This window comes from Polistes fuscatus, unplaced genomic scaffold (assembly GCF_010416935.1).
Source record: "Polistes fuscatus isolate 324 unplaced genomic scaffold, CU_Pfus_HIC Scaffold3, whole genome shotgun sequence".
In the NCBI taxonomy this organism is placed as follows: Eukaryota; Metazoa; Arthropoda; class Insecta; order Hymenoptera; family Vespidae; genus Polistes; species Polistes fuscatus.
The window spans coordinates 2,555,019-2,582,381 of record NW_025113107.1 but is presented as its reverse complement, the minus strand read 5'-3'; the positions used below and the strand labels follow the sequence as shown (position 1 = coordinate 2,582,381).

Here is a 27,363-nt window from a genome sequence, read left to right as displayed (position 1 = left end):
AGATCACTCGAAATTGGACAATTGCAAAGAATGCGCCATTTTCGTACGCCTATCTTTGTATCTTTTCTGGATTTCCAAGCAGATTCTAATTAATACAAAGAAGTCGTATGAAATTAACATCCTTAAGAATTAACTATGTTGTTTTTTTTTCTCATATTTAATTTGTCGCTTTTATCCTTACAGATATCGAACTGGTTTACAGGAGGGAACATCAAATGTTTCAGGCCTTTTGAAGAATACCTAGTGGAAATTTCTCTTCTCTGTTTAGTTCTAAAGAATAATTATTAAATAAAAACCAATTTATAGAGGGAAATAGAGAGAGAGAGAGGGATAGACAGAGAGAAAGAGAGTGAATCAAAGATAGAAAGAGAGAGACTGAGAGTGAAAAAGATAATACAAATATTCGAGAAAGAAAAATACATCGAATGCAAATTTTTGTTCTGTTGCAATTTATGTATATAAAAAGATACGTTTTATTTCTATTTATTTATTTATTATTTTTTAATTATATATTTATTCTTTTGTTCTTTTCCTTCTTATCTTTCCTTCTACTTCCTTTTTTTTTTTAATTATTTTTTTCTATAACATCTCCTTCGTTTTAACACATACCGCAGTTTTAATTGCCAACTCGATTGAACTTATGATGAGTTAAACATTTTAATAACATGATTGATTAAAACATATTTAAGTATAAAATACAAAGAAAATTGGCTGCCTATGAATGTATATATGTATCGTCTTCTTAAAGATCCGACATCTCTAATAAATTTAATCAAAAAAATATTTTTTTCTATAATATTTATCGCTCCTGTTTCGTAATTGGATTTAATTAGAAAATCAATCGAAAACGTGCAAAAATTGTTAACGTGATTCAAAGTTTCCGTTTATATAATTAGAAATATATATACAACTGTGTGTGCGTGTATTTTTTTTCAAGCTTCTGTATAGATTGATAGAAATTATAATAATACGAAGTATTGAGATTTCCTACTAATCATTTCTATTATTTTTTAATATATTTTTGTTTTATTTGACCGAAACAATCTTGTACCTTCGTTAATAGAAAATATTTCAAATAGAATCATCACAGGCATAGGATCCATAGACTAAATATATCCGTGTATTCTTCAAATTAAAATGGCAGTTACGACTAGAAGATAGAAGAGCTCAAACTGGATCGATGTTACTTTCATATATGAAATATCATAAATGAAAATAACATTCGAAATGTTTCTAATGCGATGCACAATTGTATTTGTCTATCAATATAGATATAGAATTTATTGTAATAGTATTTGAATCATTTCAATTATCAATATTGCAGTAATCCAAAACAATGAAGTGATTTTTAATAAATTTTATCGTGATGATGAAATTTTTTTATCGTGAAAATGAAAATGAACAAAAATCGGCTCAAACAATACACTGTACATGTACATGTACATGTATTGCAGTATTGCAACATGCATTTAAGTTACAGTGAAACATTTTTATGTGAATGGATATAAAGTATTATAAAAAATAAAATTGATAAAATAACGGAAATAGTTTGTTCCTTTATTATACATTTCTCTCGATCTAAGATCATATAAAGTTGAAATAAAAAAATATCGTACATATGTAAATAGTCTCTTGAAAAATGTATTATATATATCAGCTATTGTGTAAAAGATAGATATATTTTTATATATTTTCTTTCTATTCTTTATGATATTAATTTCATAAAAACGGACTAATATACAAATGGACGACATGATTTTGCACGTTTTAGTTACGCGAATATATTGTATTTATATATTTATTGTAACCATAAATCAATTAATGCACAACAGAAAATATGGAAAAAATGATTACTATGTTTTCTTCAATTATACAAAAGTATTCACTTTTAATGAACTTATTTTATGCAAATGTGAAAATGAAATTCTTCTTGACTGCTCGGATATTCCTCAATAACGCTAAACAGTCGCTAGTGGCCAAAAATTTCTTTAAGGTATTAAATAAATATAATTAAAAAAATAATAATTAAAAATATACTTTTTTTCAGCATTATCGTATAGCATAGTTCAGAACTGACTAGAATATATATTATTTTACGTACTGCCAATGCCTACTAGACAATTAGTCGATGGATCCTACATAACAAATCTCTTAGACTTATTAAATTAAAAGTCTAGAAATAGTATTTGACGATGATCTTGTTAAGGTTCTATTGTATATTAACTCCAATTATTATAATAATCACATAATAAAGTTACCATTGTGATGGTCAAATTACTTGTTAATAGAAAAGAACGTGTAAGATAATCTTTTGAATGTTTTCTTTCCCTTTCTGTTTCTTTCTTTTTTTGCTCTGTAATCTTGGAATTAGAAGGAACCAAACAACCAATGATACTTGTATGCTATTATGGCAGCAGAAGTTTGCTACAAGCTTATATCTTCTAGCTAATAATGTTACTGCATTTTCTGTGGTTTGCCATCATGATGAACAGTCACTGTTTGGAACCTGGGTAGACATAGACCAAATTTGCTCTCTATTCCTTTAAAAACAGGCAAGGCTATTTGGTAGCCACCTATGTGATCTGGATTTGATGATCGTATTTCATCTACCAATCCTGTAGCAGGAACCCTTTGTTCTGACCCTGTTGGTCGACTGCAATTAAGATTTATTATTAATTCAACTATTTCTACTCGTTTATGTTAATCTATTAATGTTTATATACCTTTTTAAGCAACAGTACTGCAAATACATTATCATAAGCATATTAAAAGCGAATGTTAAAAGTGTTTACATATTACTGTTCATTAATTTATATTTACAGCACAATTAAAGCATTAATTACATGCAGATTAGTATTTGAAAGTTTGTTAGATATAGGATTAAATACATTTCATTAATAAATATGTGAGCACAAGTGTCGAATTTCCATCTGTATTAATATAGTTACAACAATAACTTAATTAGTAACTTTATTATACATTTATATGTATATATCAAAATATTTCATGTGATAATTTAAACATAATGGTATACTAAGAATACATGCATATTATTTAATATATCACATGTTAATTAATTTATTTAAATAACCCAATCCTCGATATATAAAAAATAATCATTTTCTTGTAACATATTAAATACATGTATTATTTTTATTTAAACATGTTAAGCAGGGATTATATTAATGTGGTATTATTATATTATTAATTATATGTGGTATTATTAATTAATTATTTATATTTATTGCATTTGCAAAAATATTATCTTACTCCAATAACACGGCTGCTTCGTACTATAAATTAATTTTCATTTTCACCGCATGCACGTGAAATTTTTTGTAAGCGAATAACGATAAATAACGTGAATCACAATTTATGAATTTTCTGGAATACCAAATAAAATTACTTACGATCCTCCAAAGTCAACTACAAATAACCTTTGCAGCAACTCGTACGTGAAAAGTGTGACACCAAATTGCGGAGAGGATCTGAATACTCGTGCTGTAAGAAAAATAATACAACAAATTATATTTCAATCAAATTCATTACTGGATTATTGGATTTACGATCTACAAGGTGCTATATGCAGGCATATCCGAAGTATTTGTTCGTATTCATTATTCTTTGTCTAGATAAAGATTTATTAATATATAGGTGTTCAATAAATATGCAAAAGACGTCACCATTATTTGTTAATTCATTGAAAATATGATAAATGATATGATAGTTATACGACAATGATATATAAGAATATTTTTTGTTTAAAATATTAACAAAATTGTTTCGTTTCGAATTAATTGTTTGGTGACACGTGTGACATTTTACTTATTTACGTGGCTGCAATTATAATGATAACAATATATGTATATACATATATACGATGTCGTTTAACTGATGGTATCAATGAACAAGGGTGATTCTACATAAAAAAAACTTAATCGAGAATGTAGAATAAGGCTTTATCTTTGAGAAAAATAAATTGGAAAATTTGTCAAGTAGGCATGCTGTTGATTCAGTTTTAACTCGTCGAATTTCATTACCTTACTTTCGGACATTTCAGAGAGCATTTTTGTGCTTCTTAATATGTTTGCAAACGTCATCAGTATAATAAAATCTGTTGTATCCGTTCTACTATTATATTTATCGAATTAGATTTTTAGTTTCTAGGATTTCAAGCTCAGTCAAGTACACGTATACTTGAATCATTTTCAAACTTACTTTTATCAAACAACAAAGTTTCACATGAACAAATTTTATTCTTCATTGTCGATTTAATTTTTCATGTAGAATCATTTCTTTCTTACTTGTATCATCAATTATAGGACATCCTGCATATAATTAAGTATATAATGATAGATGTGAAATTCAACAAAATAAAATGGAAAAAATCAAATCATATAAAAAACATTGTACATTGAACATAATTCACGCTGTATAGAAGAAATTGTAAGTAATATCGTGTAGCGGTGAAATTGGAACAGAAAAAAAAGAAAAGGATTGGTAAAAAAAACCATATAAACAGACAGAAAAAGAGAGAAAGGCAGAGTGTACTTACTGAGAAGTAAGTCGCCAGGTCATTTTGGGGTGGGAAGAATGGTCGAAGGATGCACCAGGGCCAAATTCCCCGTGCATGCAATCGACCAGATCAAAGTATATTACTAACCGTTAGAATGTCTTTTTAATTGACTAAAGAGAAAGTCTAATAATTTATATAATGCAACTAAAACTAAACATTTTTCAAAGACTAATGCGGTCATAAATTAGGCAAATTTTTTTTTTATAGAAAATAATAATAATAATAATAATAATAATAATAATAATAATAATAATAATAATAATAATCTATTTAATATATAACACATTTTAATATTAGGTGTACAAATAAGTTTCCGCCGTTTTAATGTAGATAGCGCGGCGCGGAGTTTCCGTTAACTTTCGCAGATGATATCCTGCTTAAAAATTAATTTAGACGTTTAAGAACAACATAACCTATTAATATTATTGATTTCATATTGGTAAAATATAATTTTTTTTAGTTGAAAATGTCCAAATTTGAGCCAAATATGCGTCATTTTCGGGAAATATTAGTTTACTTCTTTAATATAAAGAAATCTGCTGCTGAGGCGCATCGATTGCTCGTAGAAGCATATGGTGAGACTGCTTTGAGTGAGAGAACGTGTCGTGAGTGGTTTCAAAAGTTTAAAAACGGTGATTTCGACGTAGAAGACAAAGATCGCAGTGGAAGGCCAAAATTTACGCGGATGCAGAATTAGAGGAAATATTGGAGGAAGATTCATCTCAAACACAAAAAGAACTTGCTGTAACATTAGAAGTCACTCAGCAAGCAGTCTCACATCGTTTAAAATCATTAGGAATGATTAATGAACAAGGAAATTGGGTTCCGTACGAATTAAAGCCGAGAGATATTGAACGCCGATTATGCTTAAGTGAAATACTGCTTGCCAGACATAAAAAAAAAAGGGTTTTTTTACATCGTATCATCACTGGTGACGAGAATGGATACATTATGATAATCCAAAAAGAAGAAAATCATGGGGATTACCAAGCCATGCGTCAACATCAACAGCAAAACCGAATATTCACGGAAAAAAACTCATGCTGTGTATTTGGTGGGATCAGCTGGGTGTAGTGTATTATGAGTTGCTTAGTCCGAGCGAAACAATCACTGGAGCCCTCTATCGAACACAATTAATGAGATTGAGCCGAGCTCTGAAGGAAAAACGCCCTCAATACTATTCTAGACACGAAAAAATTATTCTCCTGCATGACAATGCTCGTCCAATGTAGCGGCTCCCGTGAAAAAGTATTTGGAAACACTTGATTGGGAAGTGTTACCGCACCCGCCGTATTCACCAGACATTGCACCGTCCGATTATAACCTATTTCGGTCCATGGCACATGCTCTGTCGGAGCAGCGGTTCAAATCATATGAAGATACCAAAAAAATTGGGGTTGATTCGTGGATAGCCTCAAAAGACAGGAGTTCTTCCGACGTGGGATCCGAATGTTGCCTGAGAGATGGGAAAAAGTCATTGCAGTGATGGACAGATTTTTAAATAACCTTAAAATTACCATTCTTCTAGAATAAATACTTAAATTTTTAATAAAAACACGGCACCCGCCGTATTCACCAGACATTGCACCGTCCGATTATAACCTATTTCGGTCCATGGCACATGCTCTGTCGGAGCAGCGGTTCAAATCATATGAAGATACCAAAAATTGGGTTGATTCGTGGATAGCCTCAAAAGACAAGGAGTCCGACGTGGGATCCGAATGTTGCCTGAGAGATGGGAAAAAGTCATTGCAAGTGATGGACAGATTTTAAATAACCTTAAATTACCATTCTTCTAGAATAAATACTTAATTTTTAATAAAAACGGCGGAAACTTATTTGTACACCTAATATTTTCCTAGCAATAATATTCATTAAGATACATCAAGCATTATAGATTGCAATAACAACTACTAAATATTATAATATCTATAATTATATTATAATATATATAATGTACTAATTTTTAATAAATAATGTGTAAAATATATTTTATAGAAAATGAGGATAAATATAATATTAAAGCAGATACAAAAAAGCGAAATAAAAATATTAAAAAAAAAAAAAAAAAAAAAGAACAATGCTGTGCATGGATCTTAAATTAAATTTTATATTGCACATTTGCGAGATTTATAAAAAAATAAAAAGGACTAGAAAAATATAAAAAGTAGATGATAATAAAATAAAATCTCATATGAATCAGAAATACCTGAAGCTCCTTTCCAGAATGCTCTGGCACCTTCCTCGTTGTAAACTTTTCTCGCGCAATCGAGCAAACCGGTGTAGGTCGTTTGACCTGCTCTAGCAACAACCTGAAAAAATTGAAATAGGATTTTTGAAAAAATTATCATTGATTTAATTGATTTAATTTTACTTTTTTGTAAATACCTGTAATCTAGTTTTGATTACATCTGCAGGAGTAACAAGCGCTGCCGCAGGTACACCAGCAATTGCACCAGAAAATAAAAGTGACAATGGAGTATTGTATCCTCCTTCATCGGCCAGTTTAGCTTTTATATGAGCATACATTGGAAAGTAAATTGCGCTAAATGGTACGTCCCTTAAAAAGCATGCTTTAGCGCCCTATTATTATTTATAATAAAAAATATATTTAATTTATTACAAATTCGTTTACAAATACAGATAAGATTTCTTTTTACTTTAATACTCACTTTGTATAATCCAAATAGACCTAATTCTTTAACCACAGACCATGCTCGTACTTTCGTGCCTCCTGCAATTTCTCCGGCAACCTGCAACCGAATTTTCACGATTTCCAAAGGATTCGTGAAAATTACCTGAGATCCTCCAGCCTAAATAAAACAAAAATATGATAATTAAAAATATACTCTTTTAAAATGATCTTGTAAAAAACGTAGAAATACGTAAAAGAAAATTTGATCATAAGAAAAAAAAATAGCTTTTATACAAAAATAGTTTTTTCTTTCTATCTTCTGTTTCTTTTTTTTTAACAATTGGAATAAAAAAATACTTACACAAGCACCGGATATAATTTCACCATAAACCGGTAAAATTCCATTTTTGTCCATAAATTTATCTCTTACGAAATCATTAACTGTAAGCTTGATCGCTTTTTCCGGCGCTACGCCCATCAATTGAGGTAATAAGCCACGATAAAGGCCAAAAAAGCCTTCGTGTCGCATGACCTGTCAAACGCAAATTACAATCTTCATGATTAAAAATGTAGACGGTGTTACATGGGGAGACTTTTCGATTCCAACCTTTCTTAAACAATCCAAGCTGTTCCTGTACATCAGTTCCCCAATGAAAGATCCTGTCCTTTGATTCTGTAGTCGAGTTTTCACTAGGTCGATTGGGTACACCACGGTAGCACCAACAGCTAAAAAAAAACAATTTCTTCGATTAAATTCGAACTATAAAACAAACATTTTTAATAAAAAGTCGTCAACAACATGCCTGAATGGTTGTATCATTGTGCATAAACATATATGTTTTATATATTTGATGGTCTGTTGTGGTTGAAATATAATTAAAAAAAAAAGGAAAAAAGAAACAAACGTAATATGAACGAAAAAAAGATTATAAAAATAATATTCAATCGGTCAATTAGTAATGTTAAAATTTTTGTTATAAAAAATAGTAATGTGATTTTAGAAATAAAATACCAAAATGCGTTTTAGTATCTAAAATAATAAGTCCTTTAAATAAAACGAAAATCACTATTGTAATATTAATTATTAAAAATTCTGATATTATATTTTAATTAGCAAACTCATTAAATCTTAATAGTGAAATAAAATGGATGAATGATAATATAAAGATAGATATTGACGAAGGGGGAGTAGTTATATTATTATTCAGCTCAGTCATTATTCTATTGATTCTTGTCTCGCATTATATCTGTAAAGGAAAACCTACGAAGTAAATAGGCGAAGAATATTCAAAATATATGTGATATACGATGATAATAATAATAATAATAATAATGATGATGATGATAATAATAATAATGATAATGTAAATAAGAAAAATAAATTTCGGATCAATCGGTAGAACGTACCTCCGCCAATAGATCCAAGTACAAATCTATATCCACTCTCAAGAATTTGAACGATAACTCCGCGCTCCTCCGGGCTCTGAAAAGCAATAGTACTTCGCTATTTAATGTAACACCTCACAAAAAGCCTCGTATTCACGTAGATTTCGGGCTAAAATTGTTCCATTGTCGCACGCTCGGCAGCGGATACTTCTTTTTTCACCACACTTACCGACACCGCCTTAATCTCAGCAAGACGTTTTGTTATTTGCTTGAAATACTGCTCAGGAGTAATAGCCACGAGATCATTGTATACAATTTTCCTGAAATCCCAGAAAATGCGAGCTCAATACAAACATCGTTGCTGAAGCGACAAGCGAAACAACATGGGGGAAGAAAGAATACAGAAATAAGAGAATCGTTATAAAAGGTAGATGGACGTCGATGGCACTGCTTCAAGCAATACTAATATCCTGCCAGTACGTTCCTTAATCGTTATTTGTCTTAAGCACGATAGGAGACAACCTAACACTAATATATATGCATGTACAAGGTATCAAGTTTTTCCTCTCAAACAGTAACATTCTATGTACGAAAATAAAGACTAAAATGATACATAAACATAAATCATTTTAAGCTTTATTCAATACTTATAACACAAATTGTAAATCACCTAATTTATTGTTTAAAGAACTGACCGTCTATGCAAATGCAAGTGCAATACCGCTGTAGGATGAAACGAACCTATTACGCATAATTGTATGTTCGAAAAAATTGACTGATGCTTGACACTTTTGAGAAAAAATCTACACTAATACTTTCTTACAGGAATCAGAGTATTTTCGTCACACAAATCATACGCATAATGAATTTCCCGTACATTTTTTATTTGAAAATACTTTCGGTATTTTTATCAATATTATTCCGCAAGAAAATTTCAAGAGAACTTATGTTATATCGATTGGGATTCAAAAAATTGCTTCGAAATAGTAAATATAACATTTTTAATTTAAATCATAATTTGTGAATAAAGCATGAGCTATGTTGATAGAATATCTTTTTCTTATTTTCGTACATAGAATATGCTGAAACCGTTTAGTTGGAAAAATATTAGACACCTTGTATATATACACATATATATATATATTAGTGTTAATGGGTGTGTGCAAGTATTAATAAATAGATCATCCTAAAAGTAGATGCTAAAGAAAATATATACGTGTGTGTGAGTAACGTTTTATATATATACTTATATATACTTGGTTATATATATGTATATATTAAATATATATATATACATGACAAAAAAACATATCTTAGATAGCGCGAAATATTCTGTAATACAAAGGACGCACCCAAAACGCGAATCTGCCTCATCATCTTCCGTAGTTCTGATCCGGGCAGCGTAAACACGTAAACAAACGTTTCTTTCAATAAACAAAGTTTCCTTGGACTTAGACTCGCAATATTAAAGATCGCTAAGTGTCTTTTGTTTTAAAAAAAAATTGTATAATAAAGCTTTTTTTTAAATAAGGTATAAAGAAAAATAAAAAAAAAAGACGATTATTAGAATTATTGTAATTAAAATTATCAATTATCGTTGGTGTGTAGTAGAGTCTGCATCTTCTTTGCCAAGAACGAGACACTGGATATTTGGATGATGATGAAGTGCTTGCTGGTGCAACGATAGCATTACGTGTTTTTATATTGGATATTGATCAGGTTTTCGTGGAAGGTATTCAAGTATTTACTCAGATATGTGGATAGACTGAATGAGACATATTTCTTTCTTATGCGTAAACTTAATATTTTCTATTTGTTTCTTTGTTTGCATGCATTTTCTTTTTCCCTTTCTTCTATCTCTTTTTCTTTTTTTATTTAGACATCTTTACATAACACATATTTATTTCCTATCGGATGTCTCAAACACTCCTTCCACGTATCCTTTTTAGTACGATTTATTATCCGATAGTAGAAGGGGATTTCATTTTCAAGGAGAAAGGATACTTACCCGGTTTGATGGAGTAAATGGCATAGATGAAAAAGGATGTCCACCTCAAGTGGTGTTATTTGAGACATCATTTGTGCTGAATGAAGAAATTCCTCTGAAAAAAGGAAGAAAAAATGTTTAAAGAGCAAATATTTAGATGATCCTTGAAAGAAAATAAATTGTACAAATTTCATTAGTAATAGATTGATAATTTATTTTTATTACCTTTGGTAACTTCTTGATATCTATGCCCATTGGTCGCGTTCAGGTAAATACGTTTTATAAGTTCCATGTTATTTAGAAGCGAATTGAATGCCATGAAATATGGGAAGCTTACTTTCCGTCCACTTTGTACTGTATTGACTGCCTGTAACCATAATTTTCAATATGATTAATTTGAGAATACCTATTTTTTAATGTATTTGCAAATGCATTTGTAGAGTAAATGAATTCTTACGGGTATTAAGTTATCTTTCACATCCTTTGTCAGTAAATGACTTTTAATACTAAGCATGATATCTTGAAAATCTACTGCTGAAATAAAACCCGTCCCATCTTTATCAAATTTTTTGAATGCTTCCGTTGCATATTCCTCGTGAAAGTCCTGCAAAAAAAATTAAAACTCTCATTTCAATTTCACATTTTATTTAAATAAAATATTTGAAAAAATATTTTTTTGTAAAATTACTTACGTGTAGGAATTGACTGAATTCTGCGTAACTTATGAGCCTGCCCTTATCTTTTCCGAAATAAAGTTTGATGAAACTGCTATCCATGTTAAATGGCATCCTTTGATGTAAAACGGTTTTACGCATCACCTCAGTGAACTCGTCTGTTTTAATCATTGTTTTTCATCAAATAAAATAAATTATTATTAATAATAATGATAAATATTAGTGTTGAGAATGTTTATAGCAAATTCTTACCAAATGTAACCATTCCATTTCCATTAGTATCAAACAATTGAAATGCTGTTTTATACAATGCATCTGGGACGCAAAGTAGACCTTCAAATGCTTGAAACTCGGCAAAGGATATGAGTCTGAAAAATAAATATAAGATTATCAATATTGTAATCGATAACACATTTCTATAGAAATTGATTATTTCAACATATTCTATTACTTGCAAAAATTATAAATTAATTTATTCTGTTCATCATTATAGTAAATTATAACAAAGCAAAATCTGTGATATGTTTAAATAAGTAAATCTAATTAATTGTACTTTTTAATCCATTTTTTTAATAAAATTGATGGAGTGATATAAACCATAGAATAAATGAACAGATTAATAGAATTCAATATATGGGTATTGTAAATAAACACCAAGTTCTAAATTTGATGTACTATAGATGGATATTGACGATATTGTAAGACTTCAGTTAGATAAAAATAGACTTTTATATCAGAGTCTTCGTTATCCGCTGAGCTCACCCCCACAGGTATTGAACCTACAAATGATATAATCACGACCCCTAACCTTTGTCCCAATAACTTGAAACATTAATTACAAAAGATTTAATATAATCATTGACTAAGAAATAAACTTTTAGCTTTGTTATTTACATCAAAATTAATTAGATTTTGTAATTCATTTTTTATGTGCATTATTCGAAAATAATATAATAAAAACAAATGTCATGTAAATTTTAATTCATTAATTTACAGGTGGATGCTTCATAAATAATTTCTAATCTATATTTGAACAATAAATTTTTCATTTCTACTATTTCAAAATAATATAAGCAAATGTCATATAAATTGCAATTAATAAAATTTTATCTGATGCAAGATGAAAAATATTTACAAATTGACATAAAAATATCGGAATAATTGTCTTGGAAACACATAAGGTGTTCGAATAAGTTGGTCTTATTATTTGTTGTAAAAGTTATCTTATAAATATTAACAATATCTTTTCTATGCAAATACATATGCATCGAAAAAAAAAGGAATCATTAAAATTAAATGGCTTACCCATCTTTACTAGTGTCGACAATTCCAGCAAGAAGATTAACAGAATCAGGATTGTAATCAGCATCCGTGTAAAGACCAAGATAACTACGTACAAAATCAGATGGTGTCATAAACCTTTCGCCATTCTTCTCTTGCGAGGCGTACTGTCATTGAACAAGAAAAAAATAAAATGATTAATTATGCAATAATGTATCAAAATTTGTCAAATAACAAAAATATATCAATAATTTTTCAAAATGTTCATGATTAATTAATTTACAACGTGCACGATTATGTGAAATATTAAAAAGATTCAATCAATTTTATTATTTGGTTTGTAGAAAATTGTAGGAATTTGTAATAAATGAATATTCTAAATTTATTTTAATATTTGATTTACGCGTATTATCAGTTGTTCTACGTTGGTTCGTAATATTCTTTCAGCAAGAGAATAACATTGCAACCACACGACATTGACTTTATAGATATTATGCAAGATATTCTCTTGACTGAAACTGCCACACCCAAATATTCTCATTCGTAAAATAACATGAATTATATATAAAAATACTTTCTTTTAAATTTTGATTAATATATATCATACACTATACTAACATAAATAAGATAAATAATTTTCAATCATTTGATAAGTACATTCTCATTAACGATATTTTGTAAATTAATAACAAATAACAGAAATAAAATTAATTATTCCTGATAAATATTAATTAATGAGTTCTAACTAAAATTAAGATTAATTAATAACATTTAGAAAAATTATTATACAACAGAAACGATTGAATTGATTCATTTTAAATTCTAACTAATAGTTGCCATATATCAACAAGAAAATCAATAAAATACATAAATCAAACGTTTGAACAAAACTTCCACGTATACGTGCAAAGTGCATCTTAATTTAACCTTTAAACTCTTTTTGACGATACACTCCGAAGATAAAAACTTTCATGAACCCGAGACATTTAACATTTAACATTTTGGCAGTTCCAATATACGAAGAACATGATATGTATATGATTCTCGAAAACGTGTTTCAACCAATTAAATATATAAAAAAAAACAAATTGAATACACCTTAAATACAAATAATTTTATTTATTGAGAAAAGGTGACTTACTAACAGCTTTGACTATAGAAATAAAGATCACTCGATTAGCTTCGACGAACAAAGATTTTATTTGTTACTTTTATGAGTATGCAAAAAAACACATGAGATTGTGACACATTTAGCATAAGCACTAAAAACAAAAAAATGATACGCGCATGACAGTTGTGCGCACGCACCTCACCTTTTCTTTTTAATTCTACGCGAAATAATACGTTGTCCTTTTAAAATTATTTTTAACATTTTTAACATTTTTAACTTTTATGTAGAATATTTGTTGTTCTTACCTGATTAAAGATTTCATAGAGGCGATCACTGTTCGCACGCTTTAAGTATCCGGAACCCTGAAATATATAACAATTGTTAACAAACAATCTTTTTACGTTGTTCAGTAAATTTTTCAAATTCTTAATTTAAAGAAAAAAAAATTGTGAAATTTTGCGAACGTTTACCAAGAGCATAGAAAATTTCTACGAAAATCTATAATTATATTTATCTTGTTGTGAATCATTTAGGGTTAATATTGTATATTTTTCTAAAATCGTTATCGAAAATTGAATAAAATTTCGAAACAATTTGTTTCGTTCCGTTTTCACTTACAATTAGTAACACTTTTTAGAAATTTGCACTTATTTATGTATTACCTATCGCAAGAATATCGGTCATACGCCACTGTTATTTTATGCGATATTACGTGAATCGACCCTGACTTACTATAAACGAATGCCATTGTCGTATACACTTCATTCACGCTTTGCAATTTACTTACGTGCGACCTTATCGAGGCCTAACAAGTTTACTTTTTTACCACGGGACAAGATTTTAATCTTTCTTCTGACTATGTCAAATTTATTTAGAGTAATTAATAAATAATTTCAAATTTAAATAAAATTTTACATTAGAATAGAAGAAAAATATTTATAAATTTGTAAAATATTAGTATTAAATATGCGTAAATATGTGTGTACGTGTTATTAATTTCGTTCTCAATTTTAAATGTTTTATTTTTTTAATACTTAAAGTCGAGGTCACGTGTCTAATTAAAAACTTGACATAACGTTGATTATTTAATCCTCGACAAACTAAACGTTTACAAATTTTTAAGAGTTTTATTGTTAATAATTTAAAAATAAAATTCAGCGAATATGATTTAAACATTTTTCAAAAACGAATCTCCTCGCAATCGACATATGAAAAATTATGGAAAATATATAATTTAATTCTAGAATAATTTAATATAGTACTTCGGCATTCGTAAATAATATTATTAATAAATTTGTTTGAATGATCGATAGTGTAAGTCGTATGTTACTATACCGAACTCATGCCTCGCTTATTCTATTTAATATGTCTATTTCAGGATTCTCTATTTTCCCGGAAGTATAATTATCGCAATTTATGCCATATTTATTTCAATTTCTCGATAATTACGTTAAGTGCTCGCTTAAAAATGGTAAAATTTGGAGAAAATCATCTATGAAAGAGTACAAACAAAGATGATAAACGTCTTTTTGTTAACATATTCATTATCTTTATTAAATAAATAATATTTTTTTAAAAAATACTTGAATTTTATAAATAAAATAAATATGTACACTGTAAGAAATACTAATAGAATTGTTAGTGAATTATTTAATCCAATAAAGTTAATGATATAATAAATTAACCATCAAGACAATATTGACCTTGATTGATCAAAGGTCAAAATAATCGAACTCGAGATGCAAGATCATTCATTCACTAAACGGGAATATTAAATCAATATCGACATGGAAATCGTCTTTATCCGATATCTCGTTTATATAAAGTGTCATTTTCTTTTTTAAATATCCTGAACACCCTTGAAATCTGATATTTGAAAATTATTCAAGATTGATCTAAAGAAAAAAAAAACAAATGACAAAGCGTAACAGAATTTTATATGAAAAACTATTATTCCGTTATAACATATAAGAATGTAAATTTGAATATCTAATTCAATGAATATGCAGACTTTGTTTATACGAGTAGAACACGTCAGGTTGATACAGCCCTGATAATGATTACAAGTTTGCAACCTTGTAAAACCACTGCAAAACTTACAATTGGTGTATTAGTCTGATGATGATGAAGCTAGCATGTACACTAATCAAACTAAACTCGTTTTACCAGACAAAATTGATGACGATCGTCTCGATCATAATAGGTACAAAAGTAAGTGTCTATATATTTAAATATTCACTTTATTTTTAACTAATACTATAGAAAAATCTCATGTATATATGTTTGTATCTATGTGAAGACGATGATGAGCACAACGAAGTAGAAATGGAATTTTGTCAGACTTTTAAAAGAGCTTTCAAAATTGCTCTTTCTGGCCAATAACGCAAAACTCGAGTATCATCGATAAGATTCAATACCTTTGTAATTTAAAATGTTTCTCAAAAAAAAAAAAAAAAAAGAAGAAAAAGAACTAATCTCGGTAAATTGAAATATTGAAGCCTAAAAATTTGATCTAACAATAAAAGATTAGATTTATTCTTAAAATTTTCATTCCTTTTAATTCGTTGATTATAAATGAAATAAATCGATGGTAAGACACATAAGTATTAAATAATTTTCTTTTATGTGTCGTGATAAAGGTTCGGTACAGTTGTGAACACAAATAATTAATGTCATCGTAATGAATTCATCTGGTTGATAATAAAAATCATTTCAGTAGCTCGTATTTACGTTACGAAATATAAAAAGAAAAGCAATAAAGATAAAATATTTGCGATCGTGTAAATCAAGCCAAATTGTGCAGATATTTTCGAATATTCAAAACGAACAAAAATTAGTTAAATGTAATACGAATTCTAAAAGTTATCTACATAAAATAATTAACTCATAGAACATGATCAAATTATTGAAATTATTGTTATAAAGGCTATGAATAGAAGAAAATGTATATTAATTATACTGATTTCTATTAAATGATAAAAAATAAAATACAGTTATTAAAAAATCAAATAATTTCGTGTTATCGAGTTTCTTTTTTAATTATTTGTTTTAGATCAATTTCTAGATCGATAACAATGACGAGGACGACTATGCTGACGATTATTACGAGTTTCGTGCCACGCGTCACTCACTATACGATACTGACATTCTCAGGGTCGTCTTAAAGAAATTTTTAGCAGAGAAAATAGCGTCGAGTTTTCTCTCCTCGAGTGAACACATTATCTTTGCCAGCTTAACTTTATGTTTGCTTCATGAAAATGATAACCCTCCTGATAAATACGAAAGATCGATTGACCTATTTTTATTTTTTCATCAAATAAACAAAATACGAGAAAAAAAAAAGTTAAAAATTGAAAACGAAAAGAATAAAAAAATATGTCCTAATCATTTTTCAGAAAAAATTAATATCTTTACATAAAAACTACGGTAGATAATTGATTCTCGGAGTTGATAAAAAAGAAAATATTCACGGTTACCACATCATCGTCATATTTTGGTTAATTTTCTCGAAAATAAAAATCCGAACAACGAGCCGTGCGATTAGAATAGTTGATTCGAAAAACAAGAAACTATGGTTCAAGGTCAAGTAACGAGTATAGAACAGCAATGTCTGAACGGAGAAAAGCCAAGGTTAGATCAAAAGAAAGAAGGTATCTCTATCTTTTATCTCTTTTACTCTTTCGTCTAATTATAAATGTCTTTCTCTGTTTCAGTCGAAAGGTACGAACGTACGTACGGATGGCATACTGAAGATCACTGCTGCGTATCTTGTTATGGATGTCGATAATGCAAATTAAACAAGGACGATCACATCCGGAAGTTGTAAAGAAGGATCAAAGACACACACGCTTTTCTATAAGTATGTACAGTTTCACATGCATATGTTTCTATAAATAATTTTGTTTATGCTTTCTTTCTTTCTTTCTTTCTTTCTTTCTCTCTCTCTCTCTCTCTCTCTCTCTCTCTCTCTCTCTAAATATATCAAATAATGAATTTTATTATAAATATATAATTGTTAATAATTGTTTCATATATTTAAATATATATTTTATTTTATTATTATTAAAATAATCTATAAAATTAGCCAATAGGTGTGTGTAATTATTTCTAATTAAATTACACTAAAAATCGTAAAGATTTATTAATCAGACTAACAAATATATTAATATATATATATTAAATAAGAAAATATATTTATAATTAATAAAATTGAATATAACGAACAAAAGCACTCGACGAAAATTATTTGATAAAAACTAAGAACGTTTTATAACACACGTGCACGCATTAAACACGTGTTCCCCGTATATAGGAACGATGAAAAGAGAGAGAAACCAAGAGAGAGAGAGAGAGAGACGCGCGCACACACACACACACACACTTTGAATATATGATAAAACGATCGAATCGACGTGTCACGCAAAGTAGTCACGACGAGACTAATGTGAGAGAGTGTCAGAGTTTTGCCTCGTGATACTCAAGAGAGGAGGAGAAACTTCGTGATGACGATGACGACGACGATAAAAACAGAAAGAGAGAGAGTTAGAAGATAGATAATTTTCTATCTCTCTTCTTCTGACTTCATAAATCCCTTCTTCCGTTTCTCGTTCTCCTCGTTAAACTCCATCTCTTTCTCTTTTTTATTCGCTCGCTCACTCACTTGCTCACTCACTCACACTCATACTCACACACACCACACACATACGCGTAAACACGTTTTCATATTCTATTCTGTGCATTTTTTATTCGTTGCTTTTTTCTAGTTCGTTATTAATTATTTTCATGTACCAAATATCATGTTTACTCAATGTTTGGTACTTGCATTCTGTTTTTAATCTTTCTCTTTCTTTCTTTTGCATACACTAGCATGCATATGTCAGCAAGCAATACGCAATAGCGTTATCATCGAGCACGAGGACGCAATGTTTTTTTTACAATATTGATGAACGCGCTACAATTAATTTCAAAGCGATAATCTTTTCGAAATATCAAGTTTATATTTTTATTTCAACTTTATTTTTCCTACATTAAAATTGTTTGTTAATATTTCAATATTTTGTTGTGAAATAACTACAAGAAAATATGCTAATTCGTGTGAAATTTCTTTTATTTTCTATTTAGATTATTGTTTTAATTAGATCACAATATTTTGTAAAACAGATATTATTTAAATATTGTTGAGTAAACTGGAATAATATTTGCCTACTTTCCTTTCTCATTAATCAGCATAGTTATCAGATTAAAGCTATTATTATATACAGTGAATGTCCTTTAAAATCGTACACCATAATGCTTGAAAACTATGGGTAGATATATTTGTTTAAAAACTACATATTTATTAATAACTTCGAATATTAAACAATTTCGATTTGATATTTTATCAGATAAAAATTTTCAACTCAAAGTTATCAATGGCCAGGAACGTTTAAAGAAATATATTTTAGTTTAAATAATCGAAAATATTAGTAGAGTACATTAGAGTGTTTGATATATTTTAAATGATTGATAATTAATCAAAGAAAATGTATATCGTATTATAGTTTAAAAGCAAAGAATATAAATCCCCTTCGAAATCCAACAGTAAACTAGCTCGTTGTTCTCTATGAAAGTCAGTTAAAATTCTTTTATTGATTCTTGTTTATATGACTTTTAGAAGAATAAATTTTATTTATAGCGAGTATTATTTTCGTTATAGTATGTAGCCTTCGGAAAGTCACATAAACAACAATCAATAAAATAAATTTTAACTAACTTTCATAGAGGACAATGAGTCAAGTCTAATGGTAGATTTGAAAGAGGACGGTACATCGAACTCATATTGCATCCTTTGAGACTACAATATACATTTCCTTCGATTAATTACCAATTATTTCTATTTTTATTTTTTTTTTGTAATAAAATAATTGAAATTCATAGTTCGTCCTGCTGCATGAAAATGATTATCGATTCCATCGTGCAACTTATTTTGCAATTATTTCGTATAATCTTCAATGAAATTCTCTTTGAATCGGTGAGAGAAACCATACGAGAGATAGAAAAAAAAAGATCTAATAATTTATTCGGTTCGCGAAGAGTTCGAGAGTAAGAAGATAGCTCGAAAATAGAATCGAGCCATTCTAAATTCGAATATATTCTCCGAGCAACCTTTTCCGCGGATTCTTCGCAGTTTGCTTGCTTCGAATATATTTTTACGTCTGGAATTTTAATATAAAAAATATTAAACTTTCTAATCAAATATGATGCATGCGTCTGCGATAACCACATGACATTTGAAAACGTATCTAAAATATTCTATTGAAATGTTATAGTAATCATAGCAAAATTCAATATTTCCATATTTCAATATCATTCCATAGTATTAACGATTTAGCATAATCAATAAATTCCCTCAAAAATTGATTGCTTTATTAGATTAATTAAATGATTAAATCGTTCGATCGAATTAATTATAATGTTCCATTTTTTAAATTATAAAATTATGTTCTATATAAGTATTTCAAAAAATATATATATAAATAATCTAATTTAAAATTAAACTTTCATTTTTCTTCGTCATCTTCTTGAGAATAATTATCTGAAGATTAAATTGAGTTAATTTAGATATACCATGGTAATTTAAATGCGGATCCAAGTCTGGAGTATCAACGTGAACTTTTATTGCGTAAAACTTTTTGGATTGCTCCAACACAGAAATAGAAACTGTATTTATATCATTAGATTTCTATTTGAATGGTGAATCGGTCTTTCTATATATTTGTATAGGTAAATAAGATTTGTATTTCTATATAAATGACTAGATAAATGTATATGCAAATAAAAGTAGTTACTTCAAAAGTAATGTTTAAAAACGGGATGCAAAGAGTGCAACAGGTGCCTCTTAAAAATATTTTATATTCAATGGAATAGAGTTATTACGTATAAAACTTTTCTTATCTTCTTCTAATTTATTCTAACGATTAAAATTTCATATTTATCTTGAACGAAACAAAATGTGATAACAAAAAATGTGTATCTCTCAAACGTGATATCGTAATATCGATGTTTAATAAAAATAAGATAAAAGTAATAAAATTCGAACATTCTCTTTGAATATATTTTTAATAAAAATTGATTACAAAAAGAAACAAACCTCGAAAGAAACAACACCGTTCTGCATTCTCTTCTGTTCATATGGGACCAATTACGTTTATTGATTTAACGAATAGGAACACTTATCGATATTTTTAATTACATGTAATTGAAAAGAAAAAGAAAAGAAATAAAAAATGAGAAATAAAATAAACGATATTTGAATTAAAAATAGAAAATAAAAAAAAATTTGTTATCAATGTTAACAATAGTTGTACGTTATTTCGTGCATTTAATGGAATTTAGTAAAATTTGAATAAATGATTGAGACAATCAATCACGAATCGCTAATAAAATCTGTACTCGAGATGAGAACGCGATCGAGACTGGTGCAGGCTCCGGAATTATACGAGAGAGTCGAGGTAAATAAGTAGCACGAGTTTAAAGGAGGGTGTACGAACCGGGCGAGGAGGTCCCTGACCTGCTTTAAACTAATTCGAATTTATCACGGGAATAAGAATTCATCATAATTTCTATTTCCCTATCTCACTCTAATTTTTGTTTATAGAAATTTCGAAACTTCATCACAAACTCGATCAAATTTATACTTTCGAATAATGTAACTAATTTTACTTTTTCAATCACTACACTATATTATACTATTCGTAGATATTGTAAATACCTAATCATACATTTTGATTAGATGTTTATTTTTCTAACGTTAAAATATGCACGTTAGTGATTTAATCTCGACACTTATTTTTATGATTTATTTATTGTCAGGATGTTTGATTGTTTTACATGATAGTATTCTCTCTTTTTAAAAAAGAAATAAATAAAATACACATACATACACATACACGCATACACAAACAAATAGTTACGAATTTTTATTTAACATTAATTCTTTTAGTGATACGCATTTCGGTTTTATAAACTGGTTTAGAAAATGTGAAAAATACAAAAAAAACGAATCGTTTCAAACGAATTTGATTTTCTTCGTAGAATGAATGTCATGGATACCGAAATGTAATGTAAATGATGCTGACAATGAGTATTCCAACGAAATCGAGGTATTAAGTGACAGAATGGAAGTCAAATTTAAAACGTAACGTAATATATATTTGTTTGTTCAAATTATTTCTATCATTTCCATGTTACTTTTTGATCAAGTATTTTTTTATGTACGTATACATGGATAGAATAAAAAGAAATATAGAAAATAAAAGAAATGCAAGTAAATGCGTATTTTTCAAATATTAACGAATAACGAGAAAACATATTATCGAAAATAAGTATTAATATCAATTATTTCCATGTGACTTGTTCATCGTAAATTACAAAAAATAATAATACTATTACGATAACGAGACTCCATTAAATATGATCCATTAAATATAATTTAATAATAAATTCACATTTTCTTTTCATTTTCAATTACAAACGGTTGGGTATCGTTTAAAGAACATGATATGTAATAATAATTATTATTATTATGACAAATAATAGGCGATAATAAAAAGAAAAGGAAAAAGAATTTCCATTGTAATATATATCGTAATTTTTAATATTTAATACGATTATATACAATATTACAATACGATTATGTTCTTAAAAGTTCACTATTCCTTCCAATCACTGATAACACTTGATATCACTGTTATTACAAAATCAAGAAGACGCGATAAGAAACTCGTCAGAGTCGAATATCAAAAGAACATTTTTTCTTACAATTAGAATAACAAAAATGTTTCTTTCGATCATTTTAATGTGAATAGAAAAAAAAGAAAAAATAATTCAAATATTTTTATCGCATTACCAATGAATTTCAATTTGATGATACAATCAAATAGTACTGAGTAGATAAAAGCAAATAACTAACCTCATTTTATTAACTTTTCCCTCAAGAAATAATTAACTGTTTAATAAAAGAATTTTTTTCTCCTAAACTAAAATTATCTGTTATGCAACAAAACGTTAACGATTGTCTAAAAATAGATATGATTTTAGAACAAAGAAAATTTTTCACTTTCTGAAATAAACAGACATATCGTCAAAGTTTAATAATAATTGCATTGAAATCCGCAACAAATTGTAAGCAATGTTACATAATCCTTCTTCGAATTGCATCCAAAGTGTTGTACACAATTTCAATTATAATACCCTCGAAAAATTCTATTTTCTATGGCTTTAACATTAACAAAAAAGAAGAAAAAAAATAAATAAATTGAAAAAATACAAAAATGATCTTTACTGTCTATTTATTAAATTGAACACATAGAAAAACCGTTAAAATATTAAATTATTTTACGTAAATAATCTGAACATGTTATACGCGTTCATAGGATAACTTAGGAATTCTACGATAAGTATACTAACACAGCTTATCTTCTTTCCGATTTCAATTTGTTTAAACGATAGATATGTAGCTCGAATGTGGTGTTTCATCTAAATCGATTGTAACATCCAATATCGAAGATACAAGTTAATATTTTTTTCAATAAAAAACAATTTATACATAAGTACATGTATATAAAGAAAAAAATTTAAATGGCGCAAACAAAAATTTATTTTTACTCGCCAGTCTATCGGTTTATTTAAAAACTTATTTGTACGATTATATACATTCATACATATATATACACACACATGCACACATATGTATACGTAATATGTATATAATACTTGACAACGGCCAAGGTTGACTGTTATATACACACATATATCTATGCGTGTAATCATTTGGATCGATCGTCTCTCTGCATTTTTGTCCCCCTCCTTTCCTCTTCCGCCTCCTCCGCCTCCTCCTTCTCTCACTCTTACTCACTTATAATTAATTAAAAATATCAGTACCGATAATTATTCTTATTTAATGCATAGTATCATTAAAATCAGATTATCATCTTTGGTTGAATTTAATCATTAAATTTATTTTCTATCACTATATAATAATTTATAGACATCTTTAATACGAATTTTACTTTTCAGTTCATACTTGTTTTTCTTTTTTAAATATATTTTTTTTTATACATTATAAATATAATAATATATATTATAATAAGAATTTGTCTATGTGGATTTAATTAACTTTTTATTTTTTATTTTCAAACATGATTGCCTTTCAGACAATAACGATATTAATAATACATTAAATGTGAAAGGATAAAAATAATGAAAATCATTCTATCGGAAGTTATCGACGATTCATTTTATTATCAAACGAAAGGTCGACAAGATAAAATAGCCGGAATATAGGAAAGTAGAAAATTCATTAGAATCACAAGGTCAAAGCGTTAGAAAGTGGGCGTTGAACTTGGAAAATGTATAATTTCCTTTGATATCTATCTTTGAATGACAGAACGTTTGAATTAAACTGTTCGAGCGCGTATCAAATAGAATTTCTCCTGAAAACCACGTACTGTTTCATATTCTGTAACGATGCACTTTCGATTACTATTGCCAATTAAGTGATCGAATCAAATGAACTGTAATTAAATTATAAATGATCCCACTTTGCTATGAATTATTTGATATTCACAAGTGGGACGTGTTCTTTACGATGACTTTGAAGTAATTTACTTAAAACATGATTTTTCTAGAAAAATACAAAGTAGAAAAAAGAATTAAACGACAAAAGAACAATTAAAGAATAAGATTTGTATTTTTTTATAGCATAAGAGGATTATTCAGAAAATCGATTCTAATTATTGAGAATTATTGCAGAGTATACTTGCAATATACGTATACTTACGTAACTAAATGCGACAATATAATGCATCATTATTCAATTCTTATTTAATTTCCCTATTGTGATGCAAAGTTATCCTTGTTTCTCTTTTATTTAACTCATTCTTTAAACATTTAAAAAAATTATGATTAAAATTTATATCATTTACACGTATACTCAATGATTTTTGAAATTCATTGTCTTATCGGATAGAGTAATTTAAATTCGATTTTTCAAAAGAAATAAATTTGATTGTAGTTATTTGTTATTAAAAACTTTATACAGTAATGTCACAGAATAAGAAATCTAATAATAAAATAATAAGTTCCTGGTTGAAAAGAAGTCAAACAGTATATTTCTAAATAAAATAAGGAGAACGTTCTACATAAAAAAATGAGAGAAAAAGAAAGAGAAAAAAAAGGTTGCATCTTTCCAATATTCTGCATCCACTGCATAACAAAAAAAAAAGGATAAGTTTCTATCGAAGACAAAATGGCAAAAGTTTATCATTTAACTAACGATAAGTTTCCCGTTTTTGTATTCTCATAGAAAAAAAAAATTAAGTACTCGAGCACGCCTACGACAGTCAGCAAGATTTCAAGGAAATTTTTCATTATTTTCTTTTGCCTTTTATTTTACAGTTCATGACGCAAAAATTAAAAAAAAAATAAATAAAAATACGAAAGAAAATAAAGTTTTATTTTTCGTTGAAAACGTACAACTCTCCTTGTTATGAAAAAGCATTTTTTTTTTATAAATCCGTGAATGCGCGTTCAAAAATAGGAGGCATTAGCGTTATAACTCTGAAATACGAGAACCCGTTTTCATCATTGGCAAGGACTCTGCTTATCCTAGCACATATATGGTACCATACATATATTTATGTTTTAAATACTTACTAATAATACATGTATGTGTATTTATATAATACATGCACACGTATATTCCGCAAAATGTAAGACAGAAATTACAGGCACTGTCATTCATTAATCATTTGCTTCGTTAATTAGTACTCTAACAGATGTTACAATTGTTTATCTTTCAGAACAGGTGAAAACCGAATGAAATAATAGATTTCAACGTATTATTGTCTTCATTATCATAATCTAATATTTTCAATCAGGAAAATAAACATAAAAAGTTAGAAAAGAATGTATTGATGTAATACGTCAATAAAAAAAAAGAATTCAAATAATATAAGAATAATAAAAAATAAGAAATAAAATCAGGAAAATAAATATAAATATTAGAATATACTGAAAATTATAAAAAAATATGTTGATAAGGAAAAAATAAAAATAATTATCGTTAATTATCAAATTGCATTCATACCTCATAAACATACACACGCGTACGTAAAAAGAAATAAAAAATTTCTAACAAATACACCTACATGAATTAAATAAGAATAATAAAATAAAATAGTTGTTTAAGGGGAATGATATCATGGTATTAAAATTAGAAGTACACGTACTACTTGAAGAAAGTGTGATAAAGAATAGGAAGTGAAAAGAATAGGAGAAAAACAAAAGGATAGGAGAAATAAGTAAGTAAGTAAGTAAGTAAGTAAGTAAGTAAGTAAGTAAGTAAGTAAGTAAATAAGTAAGTAAGCAAGTACATATGTACATACAGAAGGAAAGGTATTATACAGTGTAAGAGGAAAGTAACGAGATCAAGTGCGCGAGGGTTGCAGCTCACATCAGTCCCGGTGACCTCGAAACCAAGCCTGCCTAGCAAACGTATACACTTATACGAAAACGTTAACTGTAGAAACACCCGGACATGAATACACACGCAGACCATGTACATTCACATACACGCGTATACTAAGAATCCAAAGAGACCTTAGGATCGATATTTTCTCCGCCATTCGTAGACGTAGAACTTGATGCAGATGTCACTCAACCAGTCGCGCTCGCGCTTCCTACAAAATCTCTCGTCTCAAGAATATCTCTCTTCGTTCTTATTACTAATATTTATTCTTCCTTTAATTTATCTGTTAATTACTCTATCTTATCGTTCGAGAAGAACAATAAAACCACACCTTACACGTTCGATCAATTAACTCGTTGGTGTCAAACACGCGCGGATTCGTTAAGCTCAAAATGCGTTTTTTTCTGTGGACGAATATCCATCTTTTTGTGTTTCCCGCATTCCACAGTCTCTTCTCCTAAACTAAATTTAATAATCTAGTGTTCTTATATCAGTTTGACATCACTGAATTAATTAACCCAACGATTCGAACGTTTCTGATGATCAGCAAACAAACAAAAAATCATATTCTATAATTAATTATACATATATTTGTGTGTTTTTCCGAGGGAGAGAAAGAGAGAGGGACTAAAAGAAATGAAAATAAATTTAAGAATAAAAGTATAAAAAAGGACGAGTTAAATTAGTGGGGGTGAGGAACGGCGCGCGTAACAACAACGTCGTCGTCAGTCATCGTAATTGTCACCGTCATAGTTTTCGTCATAGTTATAGAGTCATAGTCATCCTATAAAACGAAGAGAGAAAAGACATAACTAAACTTACCCACCTCTTGGCAGGATGCTCGAACGATAAGCGAGTCCTTCAACATTCCCAGGAGGAAGTTTTACCTCGAATCTTCTTCGTACGATTTATCTCTCTCTCTTCCTCTTCCTCTTCCTTTCACCTTTCTCCTCTCACCGCTCACTCTCTTTCTTTTTCTTTTTTCCTTTCTTTCTTTCTTTCTTTATTTTTCTTTCTCGCAACCGTTGGAGAAAGAAAATAAAGAGGAGGATATGAGAGTTTCTCAGTAAACAAAGAAATGTTCTTTCTCTCTCTTTTTCGAAAGGAAAAGTACGAAAATTCTAACACCACACTGTTTTCTTTTAACACTTTTCTTGTTCTATTTATTTCTTTAATTATTATTTTCAATATATTTTTCTAAATTT

At 28.4% G+C, this 27,363-nt stretch overlaps 1 protein-coding gene and 1 long non-coding RNA gene across 6 annotated transcripts; one reads left to right on the top strand and one right to left on the bottom strand.

The window, feature by feature from the left end:
- Positions 1–536: 536 nt before the first annotated feature.
- LOC122520077 (calcium-binding mitochondrial carrier protein Aralar1) lies at positions 537–27,117 on the bottom strand. 5 transcript variants are annotated; one of them, XM_043640011.1, is made up of 19 exons: positions 18,032–18,100; positions 17,387–17,537; positions 13,956–14,012; positions 12,564–12,706; positions 11,511–11,626; positions 11,277–11,416; positions 11,042–11,188; positions 10,810–10,951; positions 10,606–10,699; positions 9,950–9,985; positions 8,827–8,917; positions 8,619–8,694; positions 7,819–7,937; positions 7,573–7,743; positions 7,249–7,389; positions 6,965–7,159; positions 6,786–6,888; positions 3,411–3,501; positions 537–2,653 (listed from the first exon to the last, which is right to left on the bottom strand). In XM_043640011.1, exons 2-19 carry the CDS (start codon positions 17,393–17,395, stop codon positions 2,455–2,457), a joined length of 2,070 nt encoding a protein of 689 aa, XP_043495946.1. In that variant the 5' UTR covers positions 17,396–17,537; positions 18,032–18,100; the 3' UTR covers positions 537–2,454. The 5 variants fall into 5 exon arrangements, with proteins under 5 accessions (XP_043495946.1, XP_043495947.1, XP_043495945.1 ...); XM_043640012.1 differs by having other exon boundaries at positions 17,387–17,503; positions 18,032–18,086; XM_043640010.1 differs by lacking the exons at positions 17,387–17,537; positions 18,032–18,100 and adding an exon at positions 26,985–27,117.
- On the top strand, positions 26,348–27,060 carry LOC122520078. Its single transcript, XR_006304437.1, has 2 exons — positions 26,348–26,849; positions 26,924–27,060. It is a non-coding gene; the product is annotated as an uncharacterized LOC122520078 (long non-coding RNA).
- Positions 27,118–27,363: the final 246 nt, after the last annotated feature.

Coding starts and splice junctions, on each gene's coding strand:
- LOC122520077 (XM_043640008.1), bottom strand. CDS start 26,254: ATGTACATGGTCTGCGTGTGTATTCATGTCCGGGTGTTTCTACAGTTA. Junction 7,390..7,572: donor AAATTATATCCGGTGCTTGT/GTAAGTATTTTT, acceptor TGTTTTATTTAG/GCTGGAGGATCTCAGGTAAT. Junction 3,502..6,785: donor ATTCTGGAAAGGAGCTTCAG/GTATTTCTGATT, acceptor TTTTTCTTACAG/CACGAGTATTCAGATCCTCT.